Source organism: Equus caballus, chromosome 9 (genome assembly GCF_041296265.1).
Source record: "Equus caballus isolate H_3958 breed thoroughbred chromosome 9, TB-T2T, whole genome shotgun sequence".
NCBI classification, from domain to species: Eukaryota; Metazoa; Chordata; class Mammalia; order Perissodactyla; family Equidae; genus Equus; species Equus caballus.
Genome location: NC_091692.1, coordinates 59,500,789 through 59,526,594, shown reverse-complemented (window position 1 = coordinate 59,526,594; position 25,806 = coordinate 59,500,789). Strand labels below are relative to the sequence as shown.

The 25,806-nt window shown below is 44.5% G+C and overlaps 1 protein-coding gene across 2 annotated transcripts in view; it reads left to right on the top strand.

The window, feature by feature from the left end:
• The window catches only part of NIPAL2 (NIPA like domain containing 2), a 71,340-nt gene extending 60,103 nt beyond the window's left edge, over window positions 1-11,237 (top strand). The window contains exons 7-11 of one of the 2 annotated variants that reach the window (XM_023648753.2): window positions 99-234; window positions 2,160-2,248; window positions 5,836-5,899; window positions 7,014-7,108; window positions 8,471-11,237. In XM_023648753.2, the coding sequence (XP_023504521.2) occupies window positions 99-234; window positions 2,160-2,248; window positions 5,836-5,899; window positions 7,014-7,108; window positions 8,471-8,583 (497 nt within the window). In that variant the 3' untranslated portion in view covers window positions 8,584-11,237. The remainder of the gene's footprint in view (window positions 1-98; window positions 235-2,159; window positions 2,249-5,835; window positions 5,900-7,013; window positions 7,109-8,470) is intronic. The other variant, XM_070222384.1, reaches the window with a different exon arrangement.
• The last annotated feature ends 14,569 nt before the right edge of the window (window positions 11,238-25,806 follow it).

The window sequence follows — 25,806 nt, the reverse complement described above, 5'->3', positions numbered from 1 at the left end:
TTGGAGTATTTACTACTCTACCATGTAAACTTAAGATATTTATTTGTAATTCTTTCTCAAATATGTATATTATTTGTGTTTTTTGTTTTCTTTTTCAGCCTCATTGACAGTTATTTCAGTAAAAGCCGTCTCAGGCATGATAACTTTTTCTGTGACGGATAAAATGCAACTGACTTATCCCATCTTCTATGTCATGTTTATCGTCATGATAGCATCTTGTGTTTTCCAAGTCAAGTAAGTTAGCTTCTGCATTCTCACTAATCTTTCGGCATTCCTGTGCTTCTCTGAGCATTAATCTTTATTGGCTTCAGATGATAATTAAAATTAGATGCAACTGATTTCTAAGGGTGAAGGGTGTACAGCTTATGCTCAGCCAACATGCCTTGCTTTATCCTTCGCATCCAATAATCAGTTTTCACTAAGCTTTGCCTTCACGTCTGTGAGTTCTGAAGTAAAGCCGTAATCCAACTAAGTGCACTTTGATACTTTCCTCATGCTCTTCTGCTTGTAATTAATATCCATTGTACACAGGTTGTCATTAGCAATAAATCAAAGGGGCAGGTCCACATCCAGGATTTCATTCTAAATATAGGAAATACATGAACCCTTCACCTTCATTTCTTAGCTCATGCTCATTAATTGCCCAGGGATGGACAAAACCAGACATTTGGCCGGGAGGGAAATCCTTTCCCCAGAACTTTACATCTTTGGCCAGAATTTTCTTTGTACCCATGGGATTGGGAATGATTGTTTTATGTTTCTCTTGGGGCCTAATAGTGGTGACATGGAACATTTTTAATTTCTGCTCTTCTCTCCCCCTACCTCCATCTGCTCCAATCACTTCCCCTCCATTTAGCATCATGATTATGCCTCTGCCTGCTAGGCTTTCTTGAGTCAACCAGAAAGTTTTCTGTTTACCCCAAAATGCTTTACAAAAGCACCATCCCCGTGCCAGCTAGGAAATTAGAGCCCAAACTCTGGAAGAGAGTGGTTCCTTCCATAGGTACTAGAGGTAAAGTCTGTTATGGGTTGGATATAAGCCCTGTTATAAGGAGCATGAAGAATTACTGGAGAAACCCCGTGTTTTGTCACTGTTTCATTTGTCATTTCCTTGTAAGACTGAGTGTGTTTCTAATACTTCAGTCTTGCTATTTTTTTAATCTCTCTTTCTTCTGAATTAACCAGTACTACTATATCTTTTGGAATTTGGTTAGCATCATTATCTTTAAACTGTGCTTTATGAATTTAAAAGGCAGACTCAACTGAAGGTAAACTGCATTCCTATCACCCTTGTTTTAGTCCCTGCATCTTACACACTAGAACTATGAGACACGCTAGACTATAGAACTGTGCTTCTCATCCCTGGCTGCCCATTAAAATTACCTGAGGAGGTTTATTTGTACACATATAAGTACATATATGTATACATGTACATATATACACACATACATGTATACATGCATATGTGTATGTATACGTACATGTACACACACGCACAAGTGCACCTGGACTCTGCCCACATTTTTTTTCCAACTGCTCTGGAATAGGACCTAAGGCATTTGTGCTTTGTAAAAGCGCCCAGGTGATGTCAGTGCAATGCACTGCTTTAGAGAAAGGTCTAGTCCCTGATGGGGCAGCACAACACAGTTGTGGGAACCTGAATCACGTTGGTGGCCAAAGTGAGAAGCTGAGCTCCCACATGTGCTATGCAGCTGGAGTACTGAGCGTTGTTTTTGAAACATTAAACATTCCTTTACTTCTCCATCTTCTTTCTTGGCACGTGGCGTGTCAGTGGATAGCTATACTATTCCCCAGATATGATATTTAACAGATTCTAGGGCCTATCCTAATGAATCAGCCCCAGTGTGATACTGGTCCAGCAGCTTGAATCGCTTCCAACTCAAACTTATGTGGCCTCAGAATATGATTAATTGCTTTTCATTGTTACTGTTGTTGGTTTAAACAGACCATAAAACCTGACATCTGATCTCATACATCAGATGCGTATAAGCTATGACTGCTGATTGGAAATGCCCTTTTACTGCACTTCCTTTCTCTTTGTAGTTGTAGTTAAAGAACAAGCATTTCTTGAAGTTATTGTTAACTTATTTCTGAGCGTCTCTTAAAGCCAGAGCTTCAGTAAGTGCCTTCTGCTCTAGGTTCCTGAATCAAGCCATGAAGCTCTATAATACGACAACGGTGGTGCCAGTTAACCATATTTTCTTTACAACCAGTGCCATTATTGCAGGTGAGTTTTGGTCTTCCATACTTAGGTGATTCTACCCCCACAACAAGCGTAAATGAAGTTTCTTTCAGAGTAAATGAGAAAATCAAGGAACTTTTAGGTTATAAGGAGCCGTGTAGCCCACATCCTCCTAGCCTCCCCCTAGTGTCTGAATTTCCTCTGTAGCATCCTCTAGGACAGGTTATTCTACTTTGTTTGAGTGTTCCCCAGTGCTCTCTACCTCCTGAGATCGCTCAGCCCCGTTTTGAATCATTCTAATTATTTAGAGAGCTCTAATTATTAGAAAATATTTCCTTATACTGGAGTGGAAATTAGCCTCCCGATGAATTTAAGACACTCATCTTAGTTCTGTTTTCTGGGTCCTCCTCCTTGCCAGCCCCCCTGATAATCAAAGCAGCTGAAGTGTCCTCTTGTGTCTTGTCTCTGGGCCAAACAACCCCAGGTCTATTACTAACTCTTCCTTCCCTGCCCCGCTCCCCTTAATCAGAGAGTGGGGCCCAGACTGAATCCAGTGCTCCAGGGACGGCCAGGCAGATGAGAACAGAAACTATTACTTTTGCTGTTCTGACCTCTATTTTTCTGCTGTTGCAGTTCTTTTATTTTTATTTCTACTACATCAGATACAATAATGTTTTTTTAAAAAAAGCATAAATTTGAAACTTGGTCCAAACGAAAACACTAGATTCAGATATATCACTCCTAAGTTTAGTACTGGCATGCCCTAGTTCACTGGTTTATTGGATGTATTTGCTACTTTCTCATATTGGGAGTTCATTTCCCAGCGCAAAGTTTATGTATTTTTCAGGTAATTAGGGATTATCTGTTTCCTAATTGGCACATCTTTTTAATTTCATGGCAAACAATGTGACTGCCAGTGGCAGTTTTTAAAAGTAATCAATTCATTTTCTGTTTCCCAAAGTTGAGCCTTACTTTTAAAGAAAAAGATTATATCCCAAGACGTCGAATTTTTTTTTAGCATTTTATGCTTGTTGACAAAAGAAAGTAAGAAAAGACTGTACATCTGTGTGCCCTAGAATTATTGGAAAAGGAAAAGAACAAAGCCAAAAGGAGTTCTAGGCATGACATACAGCCTAATAGTTAATATTAACATGCTGAAGATGTGTAAAAATGTAGTTCCCCAGAAAAGAAAGTTTTATAGGAGGACCAGTAGGGCTAGGGCTGAGTAATGGATGAATGTGGGAGGCTGAAGCTTTCCGGGAGTACTATCAGTTCATCTGATGTTACTGCAGTGTGGAAGGGAGGTGAAGCTTCTTGACTAATCTCTCCTCTTTACCTTCATCAAAAAGTATAGCTTAAAATTAAAATCAAACACCATATTTTGCCTACTAAATTAGGAAAGTTTTTGTCTTGTTCTTTTTATTGCAATAAGCAGTGCCGACAAGGCTGCAGTATCACGGGCACTCTCATGGAACTGGGTAGCATGGTACCACCCTCCTGGAACTGAGTTTCATAGTTTTTATCAAAAGCCTTAAAAATGTTTTTAATCTTTGATTCTACAACTCAGCAACAACAAAAAAATAACCCAATTTAAAAATAGGCAAAGGACCTGAATAGACATTTCTCTAAAGAATAGGTACAAATGACCGATAAGCACATGAAAAAATGCTCAACATCACCATTCATTAGGGAAATGCAAATCAAAACAAGGAGATAGCACCTTACACCCATTAGGATGGCCCCTAGCAAAAAATAGTAGATAAGTGTTGACAAGGATGTGGAAAAATTGGAACCCTTGTGCACTGTTGATGGGAATGTAAAATGAGGTAGCCACTATGGAAAACATTATGGCAGTTCCTCAAAAAAATTAAATGTAGAATTAACATATGATCCAGCAATTCCACTTCTGTGTAGATGTCCAAAAGAATTGAAAGCAGAACTTGAACATATATTTGTACACCTAGGTTCATAGCAGCATTATTCACAATAGCCAAAAGGTGGAAGCAACCCAGTGTCCATTAACATATGAATGGATAAAGAGAATGTGGTATATACATACAATGAAATATTATTCAGCCTTAAAAAGGAAGGAAATTCTGACACATACTATAATGTAGATGAACCTTGAGGACATTATGCTAAGTGAAATAAGCCCCTCACAAAAAAGACAAGTACTGTATGATTCTACTTATAGGAGGTATCTGGAGTACTCAAACTTACAGAAATAGAAAGCAGAATGGTGGTTACTAGGGGTTAAGGGGAAGAAGAAATGGGGAGTCATTTAATGGGTATAGAGTTTCAGTTTTGCAAGATGAAAATGTTCTGGAGGTTGGTTGCACAATAATGTGAATATACTTAACACGACTGACCTTTAAACTTAAAAATGGTTAGGATAGTAAATTTTATGTTATGTGTATTTTACTACAATTCTAAAAAAGAAAATGTTTAAACCAGAAATTCTACTTCAAGTGACAATAACAAAAAATCCTAAGATACTTGGAAAAATATGTACAAAGAAGTTTATTTCTACTTTACGAAAGCAAAAAAACTTCAGAACAAATTAAAATGCCCTAAGAGAAATGACTGTCATAGTGCATCAGCTTAGAATAACATGAAAACATTAAAATGTTTACAAGGAAGTGTGTAATAACATGGAAAAATGCTTCAGAAATGTTTGTTCATTTGACAAATATTCGTTAGAACTGGACATGGTTTCTTCCTGAAAGAAGCTTGTTCTCTAGGTGAGGAGACGGACTTCAGACTGAGAAAGCTCCTTGAGTACAGGCCTCTGTCTTGTTCATCATGGTATCTGTAGCACCTAGAACAGGGGCTGCACAGGACTCTTAATAAATATTTGTCGACTGACTAGCAAGGCTAACATCACACACACAAAAATTTAATTCCAGGTAATATATAATTTAAAGATATCTTGTTTAATAAAAACTCTATGAAGGCTTTGGGACCTTAGACCAAGAAGAAATTATTGAGACCAAGAAGAGGAGAACAACAAGGAGAGAAGAAAAGCTCATCAGAGTGTCACATCCATGTTTTCCTTCACCCAAAAAGGAAGACCAGAAGAAGGGGATGGGAGAGGGGGTTGGCAGTGAGAAGTGGAGCTGGGATAGCACATCAGTTGCTACAGTGTCCCCCAGTGCCTGAGTGAGCATGTGGCCGGACCAGCAGACCACAGGGCATTTGCAAGAGCGACAGCACAGGCAGTAGCTGACCTGAAGTTCACACGCTATGTCAAAGGCCCCGGAATCCATCCAGACTCTTAGGCCAGGCTTGGTGACCCCTGGCCTAAAACTGTAGGTGGGAAATATGGCTAGAGTTTTGTTTTCTTGCGTGTTCCAGTGGGACAAATCCTGGACTGGATAAGAAATTTCTATTTGCAAAAGTTATGCCAATTTTGTTGGTTTTATATTAATGATACATTATGTAAAGTCTACAAATCTATGTTCTTTTTGGAATCATTGAAAATATAAGTATGGCATGCAAATATCTTTAAATTACTGAATGTGCCTTTCTAATAACTTAGAAAAAATAATATATTAACATAATTTGAAAAGCAATGTGTAGCTATTGTAAATATCTTACCCTGAACTTCATTTTGTCTTCTATTCCTGTTATAGGTATCATATTTTACCAGGAATTCCTTGGGGCAGCTTTTCTCACTATATTTATATATCTTTTTGGGTGAGTAACTGTCTCAGAGGTAGGGGATGTGAAATCCTGTTACTTTTTTGTAGGTTTTTTGGCATTGTACGTGAGGCGTAGAAAATTGGAAAATAATATAAGAAACATGAGTTTCCTGAGCTCCTAAAAGAAACATATTTTTCAACTTAACGCCCCACACAGGGCTGTGCCTCTGACTTTGTGATTTAGGTATTTCTCTGAGGGTTCTGAAACATTGGGGAGTTCTCAGTTCCGGGCAGTCAAGATGAATCCACTGGCCCTGGTAGCTGCTCCCTGACCTTTTTGGACTTTATGAGATGTACCTCGCCCTTGGAAACCCCTAGTTATATCTCAATCAGGGAAGCATGGATGCTTCTGGGATCATCTAGAATAAAGGCCAATGCTGATCCCCGGCTTTGGACCTAATAATATCAGCTTGGTAGCATCCCTTTCTTGTGTCTTGTGCCCAGATTTAACCCTTCCTGGAGATTTGGTGAGTATACTTGCCGACATTCTTGCAAACAGAGAGCAGAACTTTGACAGAGTATTGCCAGTGTATAGGATTTTCCATTGGTTCCAACTGGCACTCCGTTCATGCTTTGCTGCTTCTTCATCTTGTATTGTGCATGACCACTGTTATGCAAACTTGAGCCCACACTGGTTTCAGCATAGAAAACTATCTATCTTGAAAATTCAATTTCATAATGTATTTGGGCAAAGCTAACTTTCTGGGGTCTGGAAACTATGACTATTCTTATGGCCAAGGACAACTAAATTTCTTAGAAAATTAAGAATAAATTATTTTTTTGCTTGTGTTGCGTGCCAGTAATGGGTCTGGGCATGCATGGATAGAAAATGAGACCTAGTGTATACCCAAAGGGTTTAGAGCCTGAATTAGCCTCCAGATGCTAAAAACCTGGGGCAGAGATTTATTGGAAGCTGCCCAGGTCTTGGTTCTGGGGACAAATATTATTGGCTGCAGCAATTAAGACAAGTTCTAGGCAGCTTACCATGAGAAACAGGAAGAAGAAAACCAATGGAATTTATGTCATCATGTAGAATATGGAGCCCAGTTATTTAATACCATGAGTTTTTTCAGTGTTCTTGCGTTCTTTAATTAATATTTTTCTTACAGGTGTTTTCTGTCATTCCTTGGTGTGTTTTTGGTCACCAGAAATCGAGAAAAAGAACATCTGCCACAGTCTTACATTGATTTTGGAAATATTCCTGGTAAAATTGTATATTCTTTAATTTATAATAGAAAATTTTATCCTAATAAATTATTTGGGGTGTTAATATAAAATATAATTCTTACCCTCAAAAAATGTGCATTTAATGATGAAAGCAGAGGTGATGTTTTAACTGTAAATGTTAATAATCATTTATTTGAATGACAGTTTTGCACAAAACTCTGGGGATATAAAAGAACTGACCCTGTTTTCTTGATTTGAGTGATGTTGCAAATTTCCTTTTCAAGTTTCTTTAAATGGAAAAAAGGCAGAGAAAGAAGCAGGGAATGGCTACCAGCAGCAGACCCCCTGCCACTTGGAGAGCACTTGAGGGAACATGTAAGGACAGAAGGGTAGGCTGCCAAGGAACATCCTTCCTGGGGAAGACTGAGGTGGCCTGTGCACTGTGGGGCCAAGAGTGACATTCTTCATGGTCACCTGAACATGAATGGCTTCTTCCCCTCCCCCCATCTCATTCGTCCTGATCAGTTTAACATACATCATCTCTCCAATTCCCCACTCTCACTGAGAAATAACTCGCTTTAGTCACGTAGACAAGAGAAGCAATGTCCAGAACAAAGAAAGCAGTCTACTGTGTCCTCACCTCCTCCGCTGCCCACCCATGCCCAACAATCTCCAGCTTTGCTGGGGATTTGGGGTGACCTATAGTTTTCTAGACAAGAATAGTGATGTTCTCACAGCTTCCTCCACCATGGTTTTTGAACCAAGCCTTTGAAGCAAAAGCCATTAAAGCCTCAACCCTATGACTGAGAAAATATTTCTGTGTTCTCGTTCCCATTTGAGACATCTTCAACTAAGAGTGTTCAATGCAAGAAGTGGCGTTCATGAAAAAAGTGTGCGTTATAAATGACTTGTATGGTTAGAGGTTCTTTAGTAGGAAAGAAAGTTTGCTTGTTTTTAATTCTATTTTTCATTTCACAAAGTGCCATACATTGGATCGGTAACAGCTTTCAAAGCCACTATGAAAGCCATTGTTTTTCTAGGTTGTTATATGTGTTAGACTAAACACAGAAAAGGAGACAGAACACTGCGGAGAAAGGTTCAGAGATGAGCGAAGGCTTCATGTTAACCTCCTGACTGATTCAACCTGATTTCTGTGCCCAGCAAAGTAGACCCTGTGGGATGGGGAGATGGCTCTCTCAGGTGGACAGCACATGACCACATATCAAGGGATGTGGAGTTCGATGGGCCTTTTCTTCCTTGAGGTTTATCTCTGCTGTTTAGAGGGTGACCACATAGTATAAAAAAAGGTACTAAAATGTGGCCTAGATTGAAGGGAAATTATTAAGACTTATTCTTCTATAAGAGCTCAAAAGATTTTTTATGATTATTATCTCCACAGGGAAACAAATGTTGGACAAAATACAACCAGATTCAAATGGCTTATCCTATGGAACTTTGCCTGATGGAAGTGACTCAACAAAGAGCCAAAGTGGAGAGAAGAAAGAGGTCTAAAATGCCGAGGGGGATGGCTGTTGGCCTGTTATTCGATACCACCTTTTTAAAAAATTGCACATGTTCAATTTGTGTCAGCAGCTATTTTATGCTGACATGTGCTCGCGTTAGTTTCAGTCATTTACCCCACCTCCATTTCTATGGACAATCAGGGCCTTCCTAAGCTTTGACAGTCTAATGTTTTCATGGAATATAATTTGAAGTGTTCCCCACACCCCAGACATCTCCCTGGTGATCATGTAACTGGCTAGATCTTAATTAGAGCCTGGCTCCCCAGGCAGGAATGTCACACAAAAATGTGCGTTCACGATTTGGCTAGAGAACACGTAGGCTGCTTTTCCCACACAGCTTGTAGTATCAGTTGCTTTGCTTTAAAAAGAAACACTTTAGCCCCACAACCTCACTCCTGAACCAAAGGTTTGAGAGCATTCATTTTTCCTAAATTAGAATGGTGAATCATCTCTTCAGAAAACTAGCCCTATTTGAACCATCCTTTGAAAATATTAGAATTTTAAAGAATGGCCTTCCTTGATAGAGTATACCAAAACTAAAAAACCTTGGCTGGTGGACTTTTTAAGCTTAAGAAAGGAAAAACTTAAGAATGAGGACCAATTTCTTTTAATAAAAATATCGAATGATAATGTCTTCTTTAGCTGTATGATCCATTATGCTTTAATTGAAAGTGAAGAAAAACCTCATATCCTATGCTTTTATTTGTTTAGATGTTATAATTTATCACATGGGTTTATATGTTTTAATTCTCAGCACATGTCAAGAATCATATTTGAATTCTTAGTGATGTTTTCAGTAACACACCATTTCTTCTTCAAGTCATTATTTCAAGATTTGTACATTCTTCTAGGTAAAAGGACCATTATGATTAAAGAACTGGATTTCAGGCATTTAAATCTGTAGATGCAGAACACAGCCAGGTGGTCCAACTTGAGTCTAGGGAGGAAGCCCAGTGCTCCTGTACCCTGAATGGCTTTTCTGCTGCCATTAGTCACAAATCTACTAAGATACAGGCAGAGTCCATAATCTTATCTGTTACTTATGATCTACTTAATATTTAAATGAGAAGAAAAGAGCTAGCCTTCATTGTAACCAACATCAAATAATAAGCCCTATCCTTAATGACATTTCAGAACTTTCAGATCACTCCCAGCATGTCAGCCCAATAATGTTTCAGCCAGTTGTCTTGCATTTGTGTGGTTGTTTAACTCAGAGCTGTTGACACTGTCATCCTAACTGCTTTGGGTCTTTTTATTCTGTTCTCTGTCATAACCTGCACTCCTAACCGGACCAACCAAACCTGGCCATAAGGTGAGATTCGAATTCATCACCAGTCTTTGAATAATAACCTGGAGCCCATGTCTGGCTTTTAAACTCCTGGTAACAATTCTTGCCATTGTGGAAAGTGTCCCATTAATTCAAATAAAACAGTCATATAATTTACAGCATGTTTTACTGAATTGGTCCAACATGTTGGCACTGGAAGGCTCAGCTAAGAAATGTGTCTGATGTCTTAAACTACAGATTTCTGGTGACTCTTAAAACTAGTTTCAAAGATTTGGAAAATAATTAGACAGAAGAGTTTTACTTGAAGTAGGACTACATTTATAGCTACAGCACGTGGTTTTGAGTATTGTAGAATTTTGCACAGACATAAGCATAGTGCCAGCACTTTAGTGGTCGCCAACATTTGCGTCTTTTAAAAGTTTTGAGAAATGACATTGATTATGCACATTTAAGCAATCCAGCGATACTTTCGAAGTCCAGATAACAAATAAAATATATTCAGACTTAATTTTACTTTCCATATTGCTGCTCCAAAGTAAGGTGAATAGGAGTTTTAGTTGTACTGGCTTGTAAAGATTGTTTAAATTACACAGTGCAGGGCAACAACCAAAGCCAACCCATTCCTTCTCTTGGCATTGTGAGTTGGGTACCTTTAGCCAACATGTGGCTCATCTGACTGTTTGTCTAGACTAGGGGTCTGCAAATTTTTCCTGTAAAGACACAGAGAGTAAGTATTTTGGGGTTTGTTGGCCATACATAGTCTGTCGCAGCTACTCAACTCTGCCATTGTAGCATGAAAGCAACCATAGACAATATGTAAATGTATGAGCATGTCTGTGTGCCAGCAAAACTTTATTTATGAAAACAGGTGGTCAATCCATGGGTTGTAGTTTGCCAACCCTTGGTCTAGACTCCTCTGCCCTTGCTACTCAGCTTCTTTCTTGTTCCTTGGGCATTCAAGAGTTTAAAAAGTGACACTTCATAGTTCATGACAAACTAGTTACTATGGGAGTGTGGAACCATATTTTGATATTTCCATTAGGATCTTGTTGCTTACATAAGATACAAATGGAAGCAAAGAGTTCATTATTGGTGCCTAAGTTTCTCTCTCTTGGAGGCAGTGATTCTTTTTTGAGTACCACTGACTATATTGGAAGAGCCTCTCCAATCCCACACTCCAAGTTGATAATAGCTTCAGAAATGAGTAGTCATTACTTCTCATGTAGTAGATTAAAGCAGAAGTCTTTACTATCTGGTTGTTTTCAGTTTAAATGTTTGCTTGCCCTATAATGATAATACTTTCATTACCAGAATCACTTGGAAAAAAATACAATAAAAAATTTCTCAAATATTGACTCAATGTACTTTTCAACCCCTCATTCCACACCCGTAAGCTCCTGGAGATTCTATTTTGTGGCAGAGAAAGGGAAAAGACAGATTTCATAGATTAGTGCAATTTTAGTGCTATTGAAGAGTAATGGTGATAATGTGCAAGTTTGGCTCCAAAAGAAGCAGGTGCAATGGTGGACATGACTCAAATGGATAGAAACATTGAGCCAAATTCCTGAAGCCAAGAACTCTCTTTATGCTCCTTGTTTCCAAGCACATGGCTCATCCAGGAAGGGTGGCTGTGTATGCTCGGCCACATCGAAGGCTGCTTCATGCTGCCAATTTAATAGTGATATTATGGACAGAAATGTAGCAGTTACTAAAATGAACTTTCTCAACACCCTTCCAGACTGCTCTACTTAAATTCTGTGGCTGGTTATAGAAGCAATCTTCAAATTGGGCATCTGCAAACCTAATGCACGTGTCTGGCACCAGTGAATATGAGTGCCCTGGTGAGGTTGCTAGATAAACACCACACATTTTGAACTTTTAGAACTAGGTTTCAGAATTGAACCCAATATGATTGTGTGGAGAATTTAAAAGCTGCTTCTAATCGTTAGACTCATCAACAGTCTGGCTCTTATTATGGCCATCTTGAAGTAAAAAAATAAAATTCCACACATACATGGTTTCCCTGCAAATATAGACCAGTCTTGGGCTATTAAACATAGTGTTTTAGCAATTGTGGTAAATGCAGGGAAGAGCCTTCCCACCCAGGAATTCTTGAGTCTGTCCCCTTTCTCACCAGCCTCAGGGTACCACACAACATGCTGTCCTGTGCCAGGAGAGCAAATCAGTTACAGGAGCTGCGGCCCATCCAAAGAAATACCTTTTTTTTTACTAGAAAGAGAGGAAACTCCTCCTTCAGTGTCAGTCCTTATTGACAGTTATGATTCCCAACCACAATGTAAAAGAGAAATATCAATCCCAATATCAAATAAATGTGGTGTTTCAGGGTGAACCCAGCTGGGCCAGATGCGGCCAAGAGTTTCACAGAGTTCCAGGCAAGATGCAAGATAGTCTCTGTGTTCCAGGAAGGAATCTCCTTCCCAGGGAGCTGGCAAGTGTGTAACTGAGAAGGAGCCCATCCGTCCCTGATGGGACCAGCATGCATGGACCAAAGCCACTTTGCACATTTGAGCTGCTGCTATCCAGACACGAGCTAATCCTTCCAGTGCGCACGCATCCTGCTTTTGGAGCCTTTTCCTTCATGGTTCTAATTTGAAAACCAACCTCAGCAATTTTCTGAGGCTTGGGCTCTACTCCTTCCATCCGAAGCACCTCACCTAAACCTTCTAAACACGAACAAGGAAATGAATCCACTCAAGAACTCTTGATCCAGGGACTCAAAGTTTGAGTTGTTTGCCTCATTATAGACTACTAAGCCAATTACCGCATGCCTCAAACTTAGCAAATATTCATTAATTCACTCAAACGTAATTGATCACATGCTATTTTCAATGTAGTGTGTTTAAAGTTATTAGGAATATAATAACAAATTAGACATGAAGACCAGCTCTTCAGGAACTTACTGTCTGGTCAGAGAAACAACAAATTTCATTGATTGAGCCCTTCCCACATGCCAGGCACTGTGCTAAGGCTTTCACTGAGGCTACTCATTTCATCCTCACAGTTTCTCTACCAGGGAGCTCATTAGCCCTACCTTACAGATTAAAAGCCAGGGCAAGAGGTAGGGCGGGGACTAGGGTAAGGAAGAGGGGCGTCTAGGGCACAAAATGTAAGGAAGCTCATGGAAATCCCACTCTTGGGGTGATGGAAGGGCTGACCCTACACTTGCAGGGCCCTGAAAGTGAGTGCTTCCTTAAATTTTGTGCTCTAGGTACCTCACTGTGTCCTGGCAATAGCAAGAGGTGTTAAGTGACTTGACCAGTGCCATTCAGCTGGCAAGTGGCAGATCTGGGATTTGAACCCAGAGCATATAACTCTGCAACCCACATTTTTCCCAGTCGTATGAAAATATCTACACTGCACAATAGAACTTCAAAAGTGCCTTAGGAGACTTGAATAAAGGGCATGGGAGCCCAGAGGGGAGAGATGTCACTTTTGGCTAGGGGATAGTCTTCAAAGGAATTGGGGATTGTAGCAGACTGAATGATGGCTCCCCAAAAGATAGGTCCACCTACTAAGCCCTGGAACCCATGAATGTGAACTTATTTGCAAAAAGGGTCTTTGCAGATGTAATTAAGGATCTTGAGATGATAGCATCCTGGACTACCTGGGTGACTCCTAAATGCAATGACAATTGTCCTTGTAAGAGACAGAAGAGGAAAAGACATGAACACACAGAGGAGAAGACCACATGAAGACAAAGACTGAGATCAGAGTCATGAAGCCACAAGCTAAGGAAAGCATGGAGCATCTCGAAACTGGAAGAGGCAAGGAAAGGTTCTGCCCTGCAGCCTTTGGAGGAAGCACAGCCCTGCTGACACCTTGCTTTCAGGCTTCTGGCCTCCAGAACTGTGAGAGAACAAATTTCTGTTGTCTTAAGCCACCAAGTTTGTGGTAATTTGTTGTGGCAGCCCTAGAAAATGAATACAGGTATTGAGTTGGTCTTTGAAGGAATCTGGACATAGGAGGAAGCCCATGAGCAAAATAGAAGCTGAATCACTCAGAGTAAGCTTGGGAAATGTCTGTAATGTGGTGTAATATGAAAGGATGATAGGACAAGAAAGGCAGGTTAGAAGGCCTTGAGTGACCAGCTCTGATACAGACTCAAGAGTTTGGGTTTGATTTGGGAGGTAAATGATGGCATTAACTTAATTGCTGGGGGTACAGGGTGGACCTAAGGACATAATCAAAAACTCACCTATCAGAATTTAATGACATTTCCCCTTTATCTTTTCTAGTCATTCACTGTCAATATTAGATGGCATAATAAACATTCAAGCAATAATGATTGAATTCAATGTTTGTGGCATATCACATCCTACCAGAAGTGACCAAGTGTAGCAAGGTCATAGGCTGGACAGTGACCACTGAGATGGCCTCAGGCAGGAAATCTATGCCCAGAGAAGGATGCACTAGGCCAACCAGAGCCACACTCTCCAGAACGTGAATTGGGAAACGTGGAGAGAGTCAAGGAGTTAGGAGTGGGGGCTGAAACTGGATGGCTTCCTAGAGAGCTGTGAATGTACAAGGGGACAGCTACGGGCCACAAGCAAGTATTAGTAAGTAAACTGAAGTTACAGAGAAAACGGAATCATGACAGAAAAAGAGCTAAGAGCCAAATCTGTTGGCAGAGGAACGGGAAGTAAGCAGATCCTGCAAGAGAAGCAGACGCTCGGAGAGGGACCGACCAGGACAGCTGCTGTGACTCAGATGCCCAGGTGTGGAGCCCACCTCCCCGGCTCACGGGCATGCCTACAGTGACAGCCAAGCCCTTCTCCAGCTGGCTGGGGAGACTATCTGTTTCTGGCCACCAGAAGAGCCTGGTTTCTCCTGGGGTTCATTGGGTTTCCAAAAGATATTAGTTAAATGGGGCCACTAGGACATGAAGGGAAAGGATGAGCCCATTTGAGAAATGCTTCATGAAAAACACGAGGCTGTTCTTTTGAGAATTCAAATTTATAGTGCAGAACTGTTCAATAGAGTCCATAACCGACAGTGGACAGTCTTTAGAAAGGAAACAGAAGAAGGTGGACCCAAGAAAATGACCAGAAGTCCCTGGTAGAGCCTAGGCTTAATATTAATGAACATCGTAACCTCGTTCTTTTGTAAAGGTGTAATCCTGATATGTGGTAATTTAAGGACCGCCGAGACATCTGCTGAGTGAGAGAGGGGAGGAAGAAGGGAGTGCTGAGGGGGACAGGAGACTTAATGTGAACACTTTCCAATGCAGAGAGAAAGGTCAGCGACCCCCAGTCGCACAGACAGAAGAAACTCCAGAGCACTCAACAGAAAAAGGGCCATTTAAACACTTCTTTCCTCGACTCACCATTCACCAGGGAATGCAGATCTGAGCAGGTGGGCCTTAGAGCAAACCAAGCGATGCACAACCACCCCCTCACCCCCACATCCCCACTGCCACTGCCCCGGCTCTCACTGCCCCCCTAGGCCAAGCTGGGAATTCCTAGTGCCAAGTTTGCGCTGCCTTCAGGAATGGTTTGGGCATCCCTATGGACCCTGTCTGCCATGGCCACCTTCTCCCTTAGGTGTGGAGGTCTCCTGCTGTCAGGCGGGAGACTGAAGTCCTGGGTGTGAACACGGACATCCTCTTTCTCAGCTGCTGATGGGAAAGCAGCCTTCTGCGGAGGAGCACAGAAATCTGTCCCAGGGCACAGGCATCTCCTCACTCGCCGTCACGCAGGCCTTCTCTAAGGCAAACCGCCTGCCCTGCCCAGGCGAGGCCCAGCCTCCCTAGGTCTCTGCAGGGAAGAACCGGGTCCAAACAGCTGAGGAACGACGGCCTTGGCACCGCCTCCTCTTCTACTTGTTGTTCACTAAGGAGTTCTGTGGAAGCCAGACTTATTTTCCACTGAAGCTAGGGAAAGTAAAGACAACACCAAATAAAAATAGATTCCTGGTGTTTCCTGTTTGCACAGCACTGTTTCCCTCGGCACAGGCCAGGGGCTTCGATGGACATCTGGATAGAAAAACCCTCCAAAGAACACTGAAAAGTATGATTTCTTTCTTCCATGTTTCTACTTCCTTCCTTTTGTTGTGTGCAGGTTTATTTGGGGGGTCTGCTGGGTTAATCCCCAAATCTCCTTTCCCTAGTTCTGTTTAGAGGGACACAAATTGCCGGGCACTTGTCCTCCTCTGCTGACCCTGTCTTCCATTTATAAAGCAGAGTTCATTATTTCTGCCCACTGGGCCTCAGAGAGAAGATGTAGGAGAAAAGGTGGGTGACACAAACGTAAAAGGACCGTGGACAGAGGGGGCTCTGTGGCCTGGCACAAAGACTTCACATTCTTCTTCAGAATAATGTGCAGAGAGAACGGAGTCGACAGCAAAGGCCTGAGGTGACAAGATGGGAGAAGCTCGTCCAAACGGACGCGAGCAGAGGTGCCCCAGACATCAGGCGTAACAACACACATGTGACGTCATGTCCTGTCTTAAAACCACAGGGATGTCAAACGTGTCTGGGGAAGAGGTCTGACTGCTGAACCAGCCATTCTGAGGTGGGCCAGGGCTGACAGGTCTTTGCTGCAAATTGGTATTTGGCCCCTTCACACAGCTCGTTAGCTGAGCATGTTTTCTCCGTCCAAAAGCAATGAGCACAGCCTCACTTTCCTGACTGATTTTTGCACCACAACAATAAAGTTAATAATGGAAAAAACATTTATCCCATGGCCAGGGACGCTCCGCAAGCAGAGCGCTGGGTCTACAGTCTATCAACAGAAATTGCTGAGGGCAAACTGAAGCTTGTTAACTGATTTTTATGAATGATTGAAACAGCAAAGCAGATTTATTTAATTTCCATAATTTAAAAATTGACAATTACATAAATATCTTTCTAAAACCATCAGGATGAAAACCATCCTGTTCTTGAGAGGAAGACAAATGAAGCAAAGTTTTTAAAAAGCCAAACCAACTTGCTACCGGAGGAGACGGTTATGGGCTGAAGTGTGTCCCCTTAAAAAGGTACATTGAAGTCCAGCCCCCACTGCCTCAGAATGTGACTTCATATGGAAATAGGGTCTTTATTAGAGGTAATCAAGTTAAAAATAAGGTCAATAGGGTGGGCCCTGATCCAATATGACTGGTGTCCTTATAAAAACGGGAAATTTGGATGCAAAGAGACACCACACAGAGAGAGGACGATGTGAAGACACAGGGAGAGGGCGGCCATGTAGGAGCCAAGGAGCGCCTGAGGCGCCGGGAGCCAGGAGGGAGCCCTGGAGCAGACCCTCCCTCGCAGCCCCTCAGAAGGAGCCAACTCTGCCCACACCTTGATCTTGGACTTTTAGACTCCAGAACAGTGAGACAATAAATTTCTGGGTTTATGCCCCCTGGTTTGTAATAGTTTTTTACTGCAGACCTAGCAAACTTACACAGGGAATTCTGTGTCCTTTGACTCCCAGCATGAGACCCCCTGTGCTATGTTTGGGGACCCTCCATGGTATGAACCTTGCTTCAAGCAGAACCCCACCCACACTTCCACTATGAAGGCTGAAAAGGCAAGACTTCCTGTCCCCAACCCTTGGAAGCTGAAGCTCCCACCCAGAACATTGAGTCTGGAGCACTGGGCAATTTAAAATTTATTCTTTTGCCACCAGCAGTGGCGGCATCCAACATCCAGTCATAACAGTGCCAGTGACGCTACCCAACACATGCCAGAAGCCTGACCTTGGCCACAGGTCCAGCCATTTGGTTTCACTTGGTTTGCGCCTCTTTTCCAAGCCAAACCTACAGTCTTCCCATTGATTCTGTGAGCCCCTCAACAAATAAATCAGTGCCAATCAACAGAAAGCTGAGCATGGCCACCGTGCCTTGACCAGCATTTGCAACCCCTGCTCGACCACTGCTCCTCAGACCTCTCACTCTCAGTATGTCCAAAGGCAAAGTCCTTTCTTTCCTTCTTTCCTCTTTTCTCCACCCCTGCCAGAAAACTACTTCTTTTAATGGTGCCACTATCCTCCCTAGGCCCAGGTTGGGCCTCAGAGCCATCTCTGACTCCTCCGTTGCCTGACAGCCAGTCACTCCACCATCACATGTACCCCTCTCCCCAGCATCCCAATCACACTTCCCCTTCTTCCCAGACCCCTGGCTACTGCTAGGCTTGTCTTAGGTCCTCCTTGTCTCCCGCCTGGAACACTGCCGGCTTCCCCACTAGTTTGCTCCATTGTCTCTGCTCCCTCAGATTCCCATGCACACTGTGGGCTGAGGCGGGGGGAAGGATGGGTAGAGAAACACTCGATTCTGTCTCTACCTTCCCTACTTCACGCTTGCCCAGGCTGCATCTCCCGCCCTCATCCCCCTGCCAACCCTGCTCGTGGTTGGAATCTATCTGCCCTTCAAAGCCATCTCTAACACTTGAAGATTTTTATTATTTTGTCAGCAGATATGCTCCTTGCCACATTAGAATCCCTTCTACATTTTGGGGGGGGGTGGGGGGAGTGCAATTCTTATGTTATTCCACTTCAAGTTACAATCATCTGCATGCTCATCCGATTTTTGGTATTCAGATACAACTCTTTGTGGAACAGGAATTGCCCTGGACTTGTCTTCACCTCCACTGCCACCACCATCATCTTTCACTGGATTACCACGAAAGCCTTCCAACTGGTCATTCAGTAGAAAAGCCTAACTCAAACCACCTGAAGTGATCTGATCTCCACGACCTTTCTGCCCTGAAGGGCACCTCCTACATCCTCTCACTCCTCTCCAGCCTCACTGCCTCCTCCTTGTTCTTTGGACACACCAGGCACACTCTGACTCAGGACCTTTGCACATGCTATTCTCTCTGCCAGGCTAATTTCTGAAACTTCTCTAAATCTTTGTTCAAATGTCACCTTCTCAAGGAGGCCTACTCTACCCACCTTATTAATATTGCAAGCCACCCCACTTCCACCCAGCACTGTCAGTCCCCATTACCTCTTTCTCTCCATACTATGGCTCATCTCTTACAATACTGTATAATTTAGGGGCCGGCCCCATGGCTGAGTGGTTGAAGTTCCACGCATTCCACTTCAGCAGCCCTGGGTTCATGTGTTCAGATCCTCAGTGCGGACCTACTCCACTCATCAACCATGTTGTGGTAGTGTCCCATATACAAATTAGAGGAAGATTGGCACAGATGTTAGCTCAGGGCGAATCTTCCTCAAGCAAAAAAAGAGGAGATGTTAGCTCCAGGCAAATCACACATGCACAAAATAATACTGTATAATTTATATATTTATTATGTTCATTGTTTACTGTCTGCCTCTCCACCCCCACTTGCCACAATGTGAGCTACTCATGTCTGTTTGCTCACTGATGTATCCCATGTGCCTGGCACATGATAGATGCTTAATAAATATTTGTTACATAATGAGTTTCTGCATCCTGCTTACACAGAGCTATGACAGTCACTAGGTTCCCAAATCATGCTCCTTCTCTTCTTTTAAGCATAACTGCCTGGTTGCTTGGCTGTTCTTCCCTGCGCTACCATGGAAACCAACAGCCCAGCGACAGGTTGCTTCTCATCAAGTCAAGGAACGTGCATCCGCACCCCCCCCCCCCCCAGAACACCATGCCCTCCAGAACCTGGGGACCGGATCCCCTGGCCAGTCAGCTGGAGGTATCCAGGATGCAAATGGCCCTGGGACCGGCACCTCTCCCAGCTCTGGCAGCCTCGGGATTTCCCCAGGAGGAGTCACCCCTGAATGAAGTATGCCCACACAGACCACACATTCTGTTCTCAGGAGATTCTCAAGTCCAAAAGTTCCCTTGCTTCCCTCCTGGCATCATTTTTTTTCTGTATCCCCAGGACTAGCAGGTATTTATGGAGTATCTACTATAGAGTATCTACTCTATGTATATTAGCTCCAAGCCTCACAACACCGCAGAGTGATTATACCCCAGTCACAGTTGAGGGAACTGGGGCTCAGGGAGACTAACCAGCCTTGCCTCCACTCACAGAGCAAGTCAGTGGCAGGCGGATTTGAATCCAGGCACCAAAGTGTGTAGCCTTTCCACATGCGGCCCTGCTCCTACCTTCTCTGTTCCCTGCACTCCTCCAGTGCAACCACCTCAGTGCCTGCAGAAGCGGGCAGAGGGCAAGTGGTGGGGGCAGAAATCACCGCATGTCGCACACACATGCACGCACAGCTCCACCTGGCCTGGGGAACGTTGTATCATCACCAGAGTAGATTATCATCGGAGCAGTGGCTGAGCTCTTCTGGAGGTTTTTAAAAAATAACAACAAATAAAAGATAATTCCTTCTCTCTGGAATGACGTAGGCATGGTCATGCCTACAACCAGAGATTAGCTGATCCCTAATGGTCCTGTTGAGCTTTATGACTATCATTACTGGACAGGCAGATTCGCTGCTTGGAGCATTATTAAATTTGTTTTTAATAACGTCGCCAATCCAGGACCAAACCCTGACCCGCTGCTGCAATAAAGGTTCGTTGTCACTGGAGAGAGAACACTGGGTCACAGAGGGCAGAGGCAGGCGAGTCGGGACAGCCTGTTTGTTCTCAAGGATGGGACTTTGTGAGTCATAGACTGGCTCCAGGAGGCGGGGCATCGGGAGGGGGCTAGTTTGAAGATTTATCTCAGACGAGGCCTGAGGAATAAAGATGACATGGCAAGGAGACCATGGGAGAGCCTCAAGGATAAAAGGCCAGGTTGAAAATTGCTTAGGAAAGGGACATGGAGCTCTGTCGTCATCAGCACACACACAAGACGCATAATGTGCAATCACAGGCACACAAAGAAAACACCGAACATGTCTAAGATTATCTGACAAAATCTGTCTCAGGCTACATCCAGAAGTGACAAAGCACCTATTACGTGACTCAGGCATTAAACATTAAATTGAGGTCCACCACGGGTAAAACCTCTGATAGGTGCTGAAGAAACAAGAAGGGTCTCCAGAGGAGACTGGGACCCAGTAGCCACTTCCCAGGAGCTGCAAACCAGTCATGGGGACATGAAATGTGACAAGAGGAGAAGAGTGGACAGGATCTCAGAGGACAGTAGTGCCAATGGGCAAGTGTGAGCATTTCAGGGCATTGGGCCAGCAGGCCCGGGCCCTCAGATATTGCTGGCGTTGACAGCACTCCTTACCACCCACCCACGCCAGAATCCAGGTCTTTTTGTATCAAAAAAAGGATGGAGATCATATTGGGCAAAGGAATGATGAGACTGAGCAGGGGAAGGTCCCAGCTCCTGGGTGTGAGCGCTCAGATAGTGAGAGCCAAGCCCAGGGACGCTGCTTGCTGGAGAGGCAGAGTTACCTGGGTCCCGAAGCAATGTGGCTTGTGCACAGAGTTGCCACAGGTGTCACAGGCAGGGGGAGATGGCCTCTTTCCTGCGCCTGTCTAGAACCTGCACTTCCCTGAGGATACCTGGATTAGCAGAACCCACAGCAGTGCTCCCACGTGGGGCTCCAGCAGCAGAGCAACGGTGAGGCTCCTCCAAGAGGCTCCTCGGAGAGTGCATGTCTGGGACCCGAGTGGAGAGTGCCCGCGCACCTGCAACCCTAGCCAGGGGCCTCGTGTGTAAGTCCACCTGAGGCCCCTTGGGAGGGAAGGGCTGAAGGTCCTGCGTGAGCAGATGGGGACTGGAACTTCAGATCTAAACTTAGAATCTAAAGTCCCAGTCCTCATCCACAGGGGACATGAGTGGAAAGGAGATGTAGGCAGGGTGCTCAGGACCCTGCCATGCTCCCCAGCTCACTTAGAGTGAACGCGGAAGGGCTGCATCCCCCCCCTCGCCCTGTGACCTCCATCCCTCCTACTCTCATGCTTGTCACATTGCTCCAGCCACACGGGCTTCTGTCTCTTGAAAACTCCTGGATGCTCCCACCTCTGGGCCTCTGCACCAACTGCTCTTCTTCCTGGAACATTCTTCCCCAGGAATCACATGACTCAGCCCTTGCCTCCTTGAGGCCTTTACCTGGAGTCCTGCTCAGCGAGCCCTTCCTGACTCACTAATTAAAACTGCAGCCCCTCTCGACGTTTATTGTTAAATGAATGAAGGAATGAACAAACGGGAGAAAGGGAGAAAAGTCACACAGTCCCTGCCCCCAGGGCCCTTGCTGTCTGGTGGAGTAGGTCCCTTTGCTTAGAACAATTTAGGAGCAACACAGCTCTCATTTCTCTCGTAAGATGTTTTAAAATGTCTCGGCATCTGCAGCCCTGCCCTCCAGATCTCAAGCAGAAAATCCCACCTGTCTCAGTCCTTTATTCCAGAGCAGTCACGGCCCATGGCTGAGACTCTGAAGGGACTCCAGAGGAAGATCACCCATGCCTTGTGGCCCTCACCCCAAACAGCTGGCTGCTGGCCTGGGGCCTCTGTTCCTGCCTTGTGGGCCTCTCTGCAGGACTGCTTGAGTCTCCTCCTGGCATGGCAGCTGGTTTCCTCCAGAGCAAGTGATCCAAGGACCAAAGCAGAAGCTACAATGCCTTTTTGATCTAGTCTTGGAAGTCATCCAACATTGCTTCTACCATAGTCTACTCATCCCACAGGCCAGCCCTGATTCAATGTGGAGCGGGCTACACAAGGTGCGAACACCCAGAGGTGAAGTGCATTGGGAGCTTTCTTGGAAGCAAATTGGCACACTGTCTTTTGTGACATTAAGTCATTGCCCATAGTTGGGGTCCAAGGGCCTCTGGTTCCAAGCCTGGGTTAGAAACAGGGCTCGAGTAGTTGTGTCACCCAAATCTCATTACTTAAACTCCCTTTGCCTCCGTTTTTCAGCTAGGAAATGGGTCTAAGGATACTGACCTGGGGACTCGGGGATTAAGTTAGATAACTGTCTTAGTCTGCTTGGGCTGCCATCACAAAATACCACAGATTGGGTAGCTTAAGCAACAGAAACTTATTTCTCTCAGTTCTGGAGGCCGGGAAGCCTGAGATCAAGGTAAGTTTCATTCTGATGCCTCTTCTCTTGGCGTGTAGGCAGCCACCTTCTCGCTGTGTGCTCACAGGACCTCCTCTTTGTGCAAGTGTGGAGAGAGCACCAACAAGCTGCCTGGTGTCTCTTCTTAGAAGACCACTAATCCCATCATAAGGGCCCCACCCTTGTGACCACTTCTAACCCTAACTACCCCCCAAAGGCCCCATCTTCAAATACCATTGCACTGGGGATTAGGGCTTCAACACAAAATTTGTAGGGGGACACAAACATTCAGTCCATTACAGTAATCTACACTGAGTCATCCCTGTGTGCCAGGCACTAATTTCTTTCCCCTCATTAACTTATTCTACCTTCATCACATCTCAGCAGGGTGGCATGAGGCAGGATAGCTTTGAGGCTAACAGCACAGGCTCAGAAACCAACTACCTGACATATGGTAAGTGCTCAACCAATGTATGCCATCACTTACTCCACTTTACACACAAGGAAATTGAGACTAAAGAAGTCAAGAAACTTGCCAGAGGGGTGAGCGGGGCTGTCGATCCGGCATCCCCAGCTCCAAGTTCCACGTGGAAAGCACTTCGCACGGTTCCTGGCACAAGGCAGATGCTCAGTGAACAGCAGTGCAGGCTGCTGATAGGATCATGGTTCCCTTCCGGTTCAGGCAAGCTGCCGTGGCTGCTGTCCCTGGGTGTTGAGGGCGGACCCCACAGGGACAAGTCCCCATCCCTGAGGCCACGTCCACCTCTCCAAACTGTCGTCTCACCCTTGATCCTTCCTCAGTCCCGTCAGCCACGGCCCAACTGCAAGATGCAGCTTCCTAAACTGGTGCTGACGTTAGGGGGGCTTCTGACCGTCAAGGGAAGTCAACTGGCTCGGCACGCAGAGCCGCGGGGGCATGGCTCCAGCCTCCTTCCCTACCTTGCACGGTCTCCCTTCAGGAATCAGCAGCACCCTGTGGGCTCCGAGCAGCTCCTTGTGCATTCGTCTGTGCCCTTCCCAGGTCAGAGGGCTAAGTCTACCCATGCTCCAAGGCCTGGGCCGACGTCCCCGAGTCACTCCCCATACACCTCCCCCTACGCACTCACCTGCGCGCGCACAGCCCTCCGCAAGATATCTCACCTTCCTCTGTCTTACGGTCATTAAAGCACGGGTGTTCTCTCTTTTGCCAAATTGCAGGTAGAAACCAAGGGAGCATTGTGTCTGAGGGCCAGAGAGGTGCCAGGCCCCATCGTTCACTCCACGAAAGTTGATCAAACTGGATTGAATTGTTGGAGTGAAATCTGAAGCTCCCAGGGAATCTCCCTGTCGCCTGAGCAGGGCCAGAGATGCCTGAGGGGAAGAATGTCTTTGCCTCCCAGCCACCCATTATGGGGCCGCCCCTAGAGGGGGAAGGAGAGATCAATCAACAGTGAAGGCTTAAAACCTTCTCTTTTTTTTTCTTTTAAGGCAGGTTTATTGTTATAATTGGCCCAAATATTTTAATTCCCACAAAGATGTGTCACCTCCAATCTCTGTAATGTCAAAATGTCATGGGGTAACCTCCCTGAAGTTGCTTTTAACCTCCGTGTCAGCCATCAACACCCACAGGGAGGGCGCAGCACAAAGCCGTGAGGCGGTAGGTGTGGCCGCCCCCTCTTCCTGCCTCTCCTGTTTCTATATATAAGCAAAATAGTCATAAGAAATAAAACAAGCATCTCTGGTGCTCAAGCTAAATCTTGCAAAGATTATGTCTTGCTGCTCCCTCTGTAAACCACCCAAGAACGGCTTGTCTCCAGAACTCTATTATCCTCAGAAACAGAGAGAACATTATCATCTGTGTGTCATCCTTGCTTTCGCCTGCTGCTCTTCAAGTTTTTTCCCAAAACATCATTTTTTTTTTCAGTCCTAAGCATAATACTTTGCTAAATAATGGTGGGGAAAAAAATCTTCTTTAAGAAATGCAGCTCTTTTAATTTCCCAACATGAAGATTATTTTACACATGTCGTTTCTTTTTGGACACACGATGCTCTGCAGGCTCTCTGTGTCTATATAGGTCGCTTCATGTTTAGCCCTTGTGTTGCAGCATGATTCATAGGTGTGTACACTCACATAGGCATGCACGTATGTGGATATGTGTGCATTTGTGTAGATGTGTACATAAGCACACGAGCCTGTGGTTCTGTGGCAATTTGAAAGTGCTCACCAAACATGCATGTGTTCCTTACACTTCTCAGCTCCCCTTGCCTTTATGTTGGGGCAACATGGCTAGTTTTGGTTAGAGAATTGTGAACAGGAGTGACTTCTGGGTCAGGGCAGCCCATGTGCCTGTGTAGTGGCAGCTGTTATGAACTGAATGTGTCCCCTAAAATTCCTATGTTGAAGCCCAAGCACCCCATTTGAAGGTAGGGCCTTCAGGAATGATTAGACTTAGATGAGGTCATGACAGTAGGACCCCCATAATGGAATCAGTGTCCTTGTGAGAATAGGAGGAGAGAGCAGAGCTTGCTGGCTCTCTCTCTCTGTTCAACATGTGATGACACAGCAAGAAGGTGGCCAACCGCAAAGCTAGGACGGGAGTCCTCACCAGGAACCAAATCTACTGGCACCTTGGTCTTGGACTTCCCGTCCTCCAGAAATCTAAGAAATAAATGCCTGCTGTTTAAGCCACCCCACCGTGGATTTTGTTGTAGCAGCCCGAGCTGACTAAGACAGCAGTCTTGGAGACATGTATTCTAGATGAAGCCACTTCGAGGCAGAAGAAGGCTGTCCAAGTCACGTCAGACTGTGACGTGAGACACCACTTCTGATGTGTTAAGCCGTGGGGATTTCAGGGTTTACCTGCTGCAGCAACTAGCATCGCCTCCTCTATAAAATAACGCAGATACTACCAAGTGCACAGGGTGTTGTCAGGATTGAACCAGGTAATAACTGTTAAAAATCCTCTCGAGTAACTCAATTGAACCAGTGCCTAGAGAGCACATTCTACTTGCCTGGCACTATGCTGGGTGCCCAAGCCCAGGG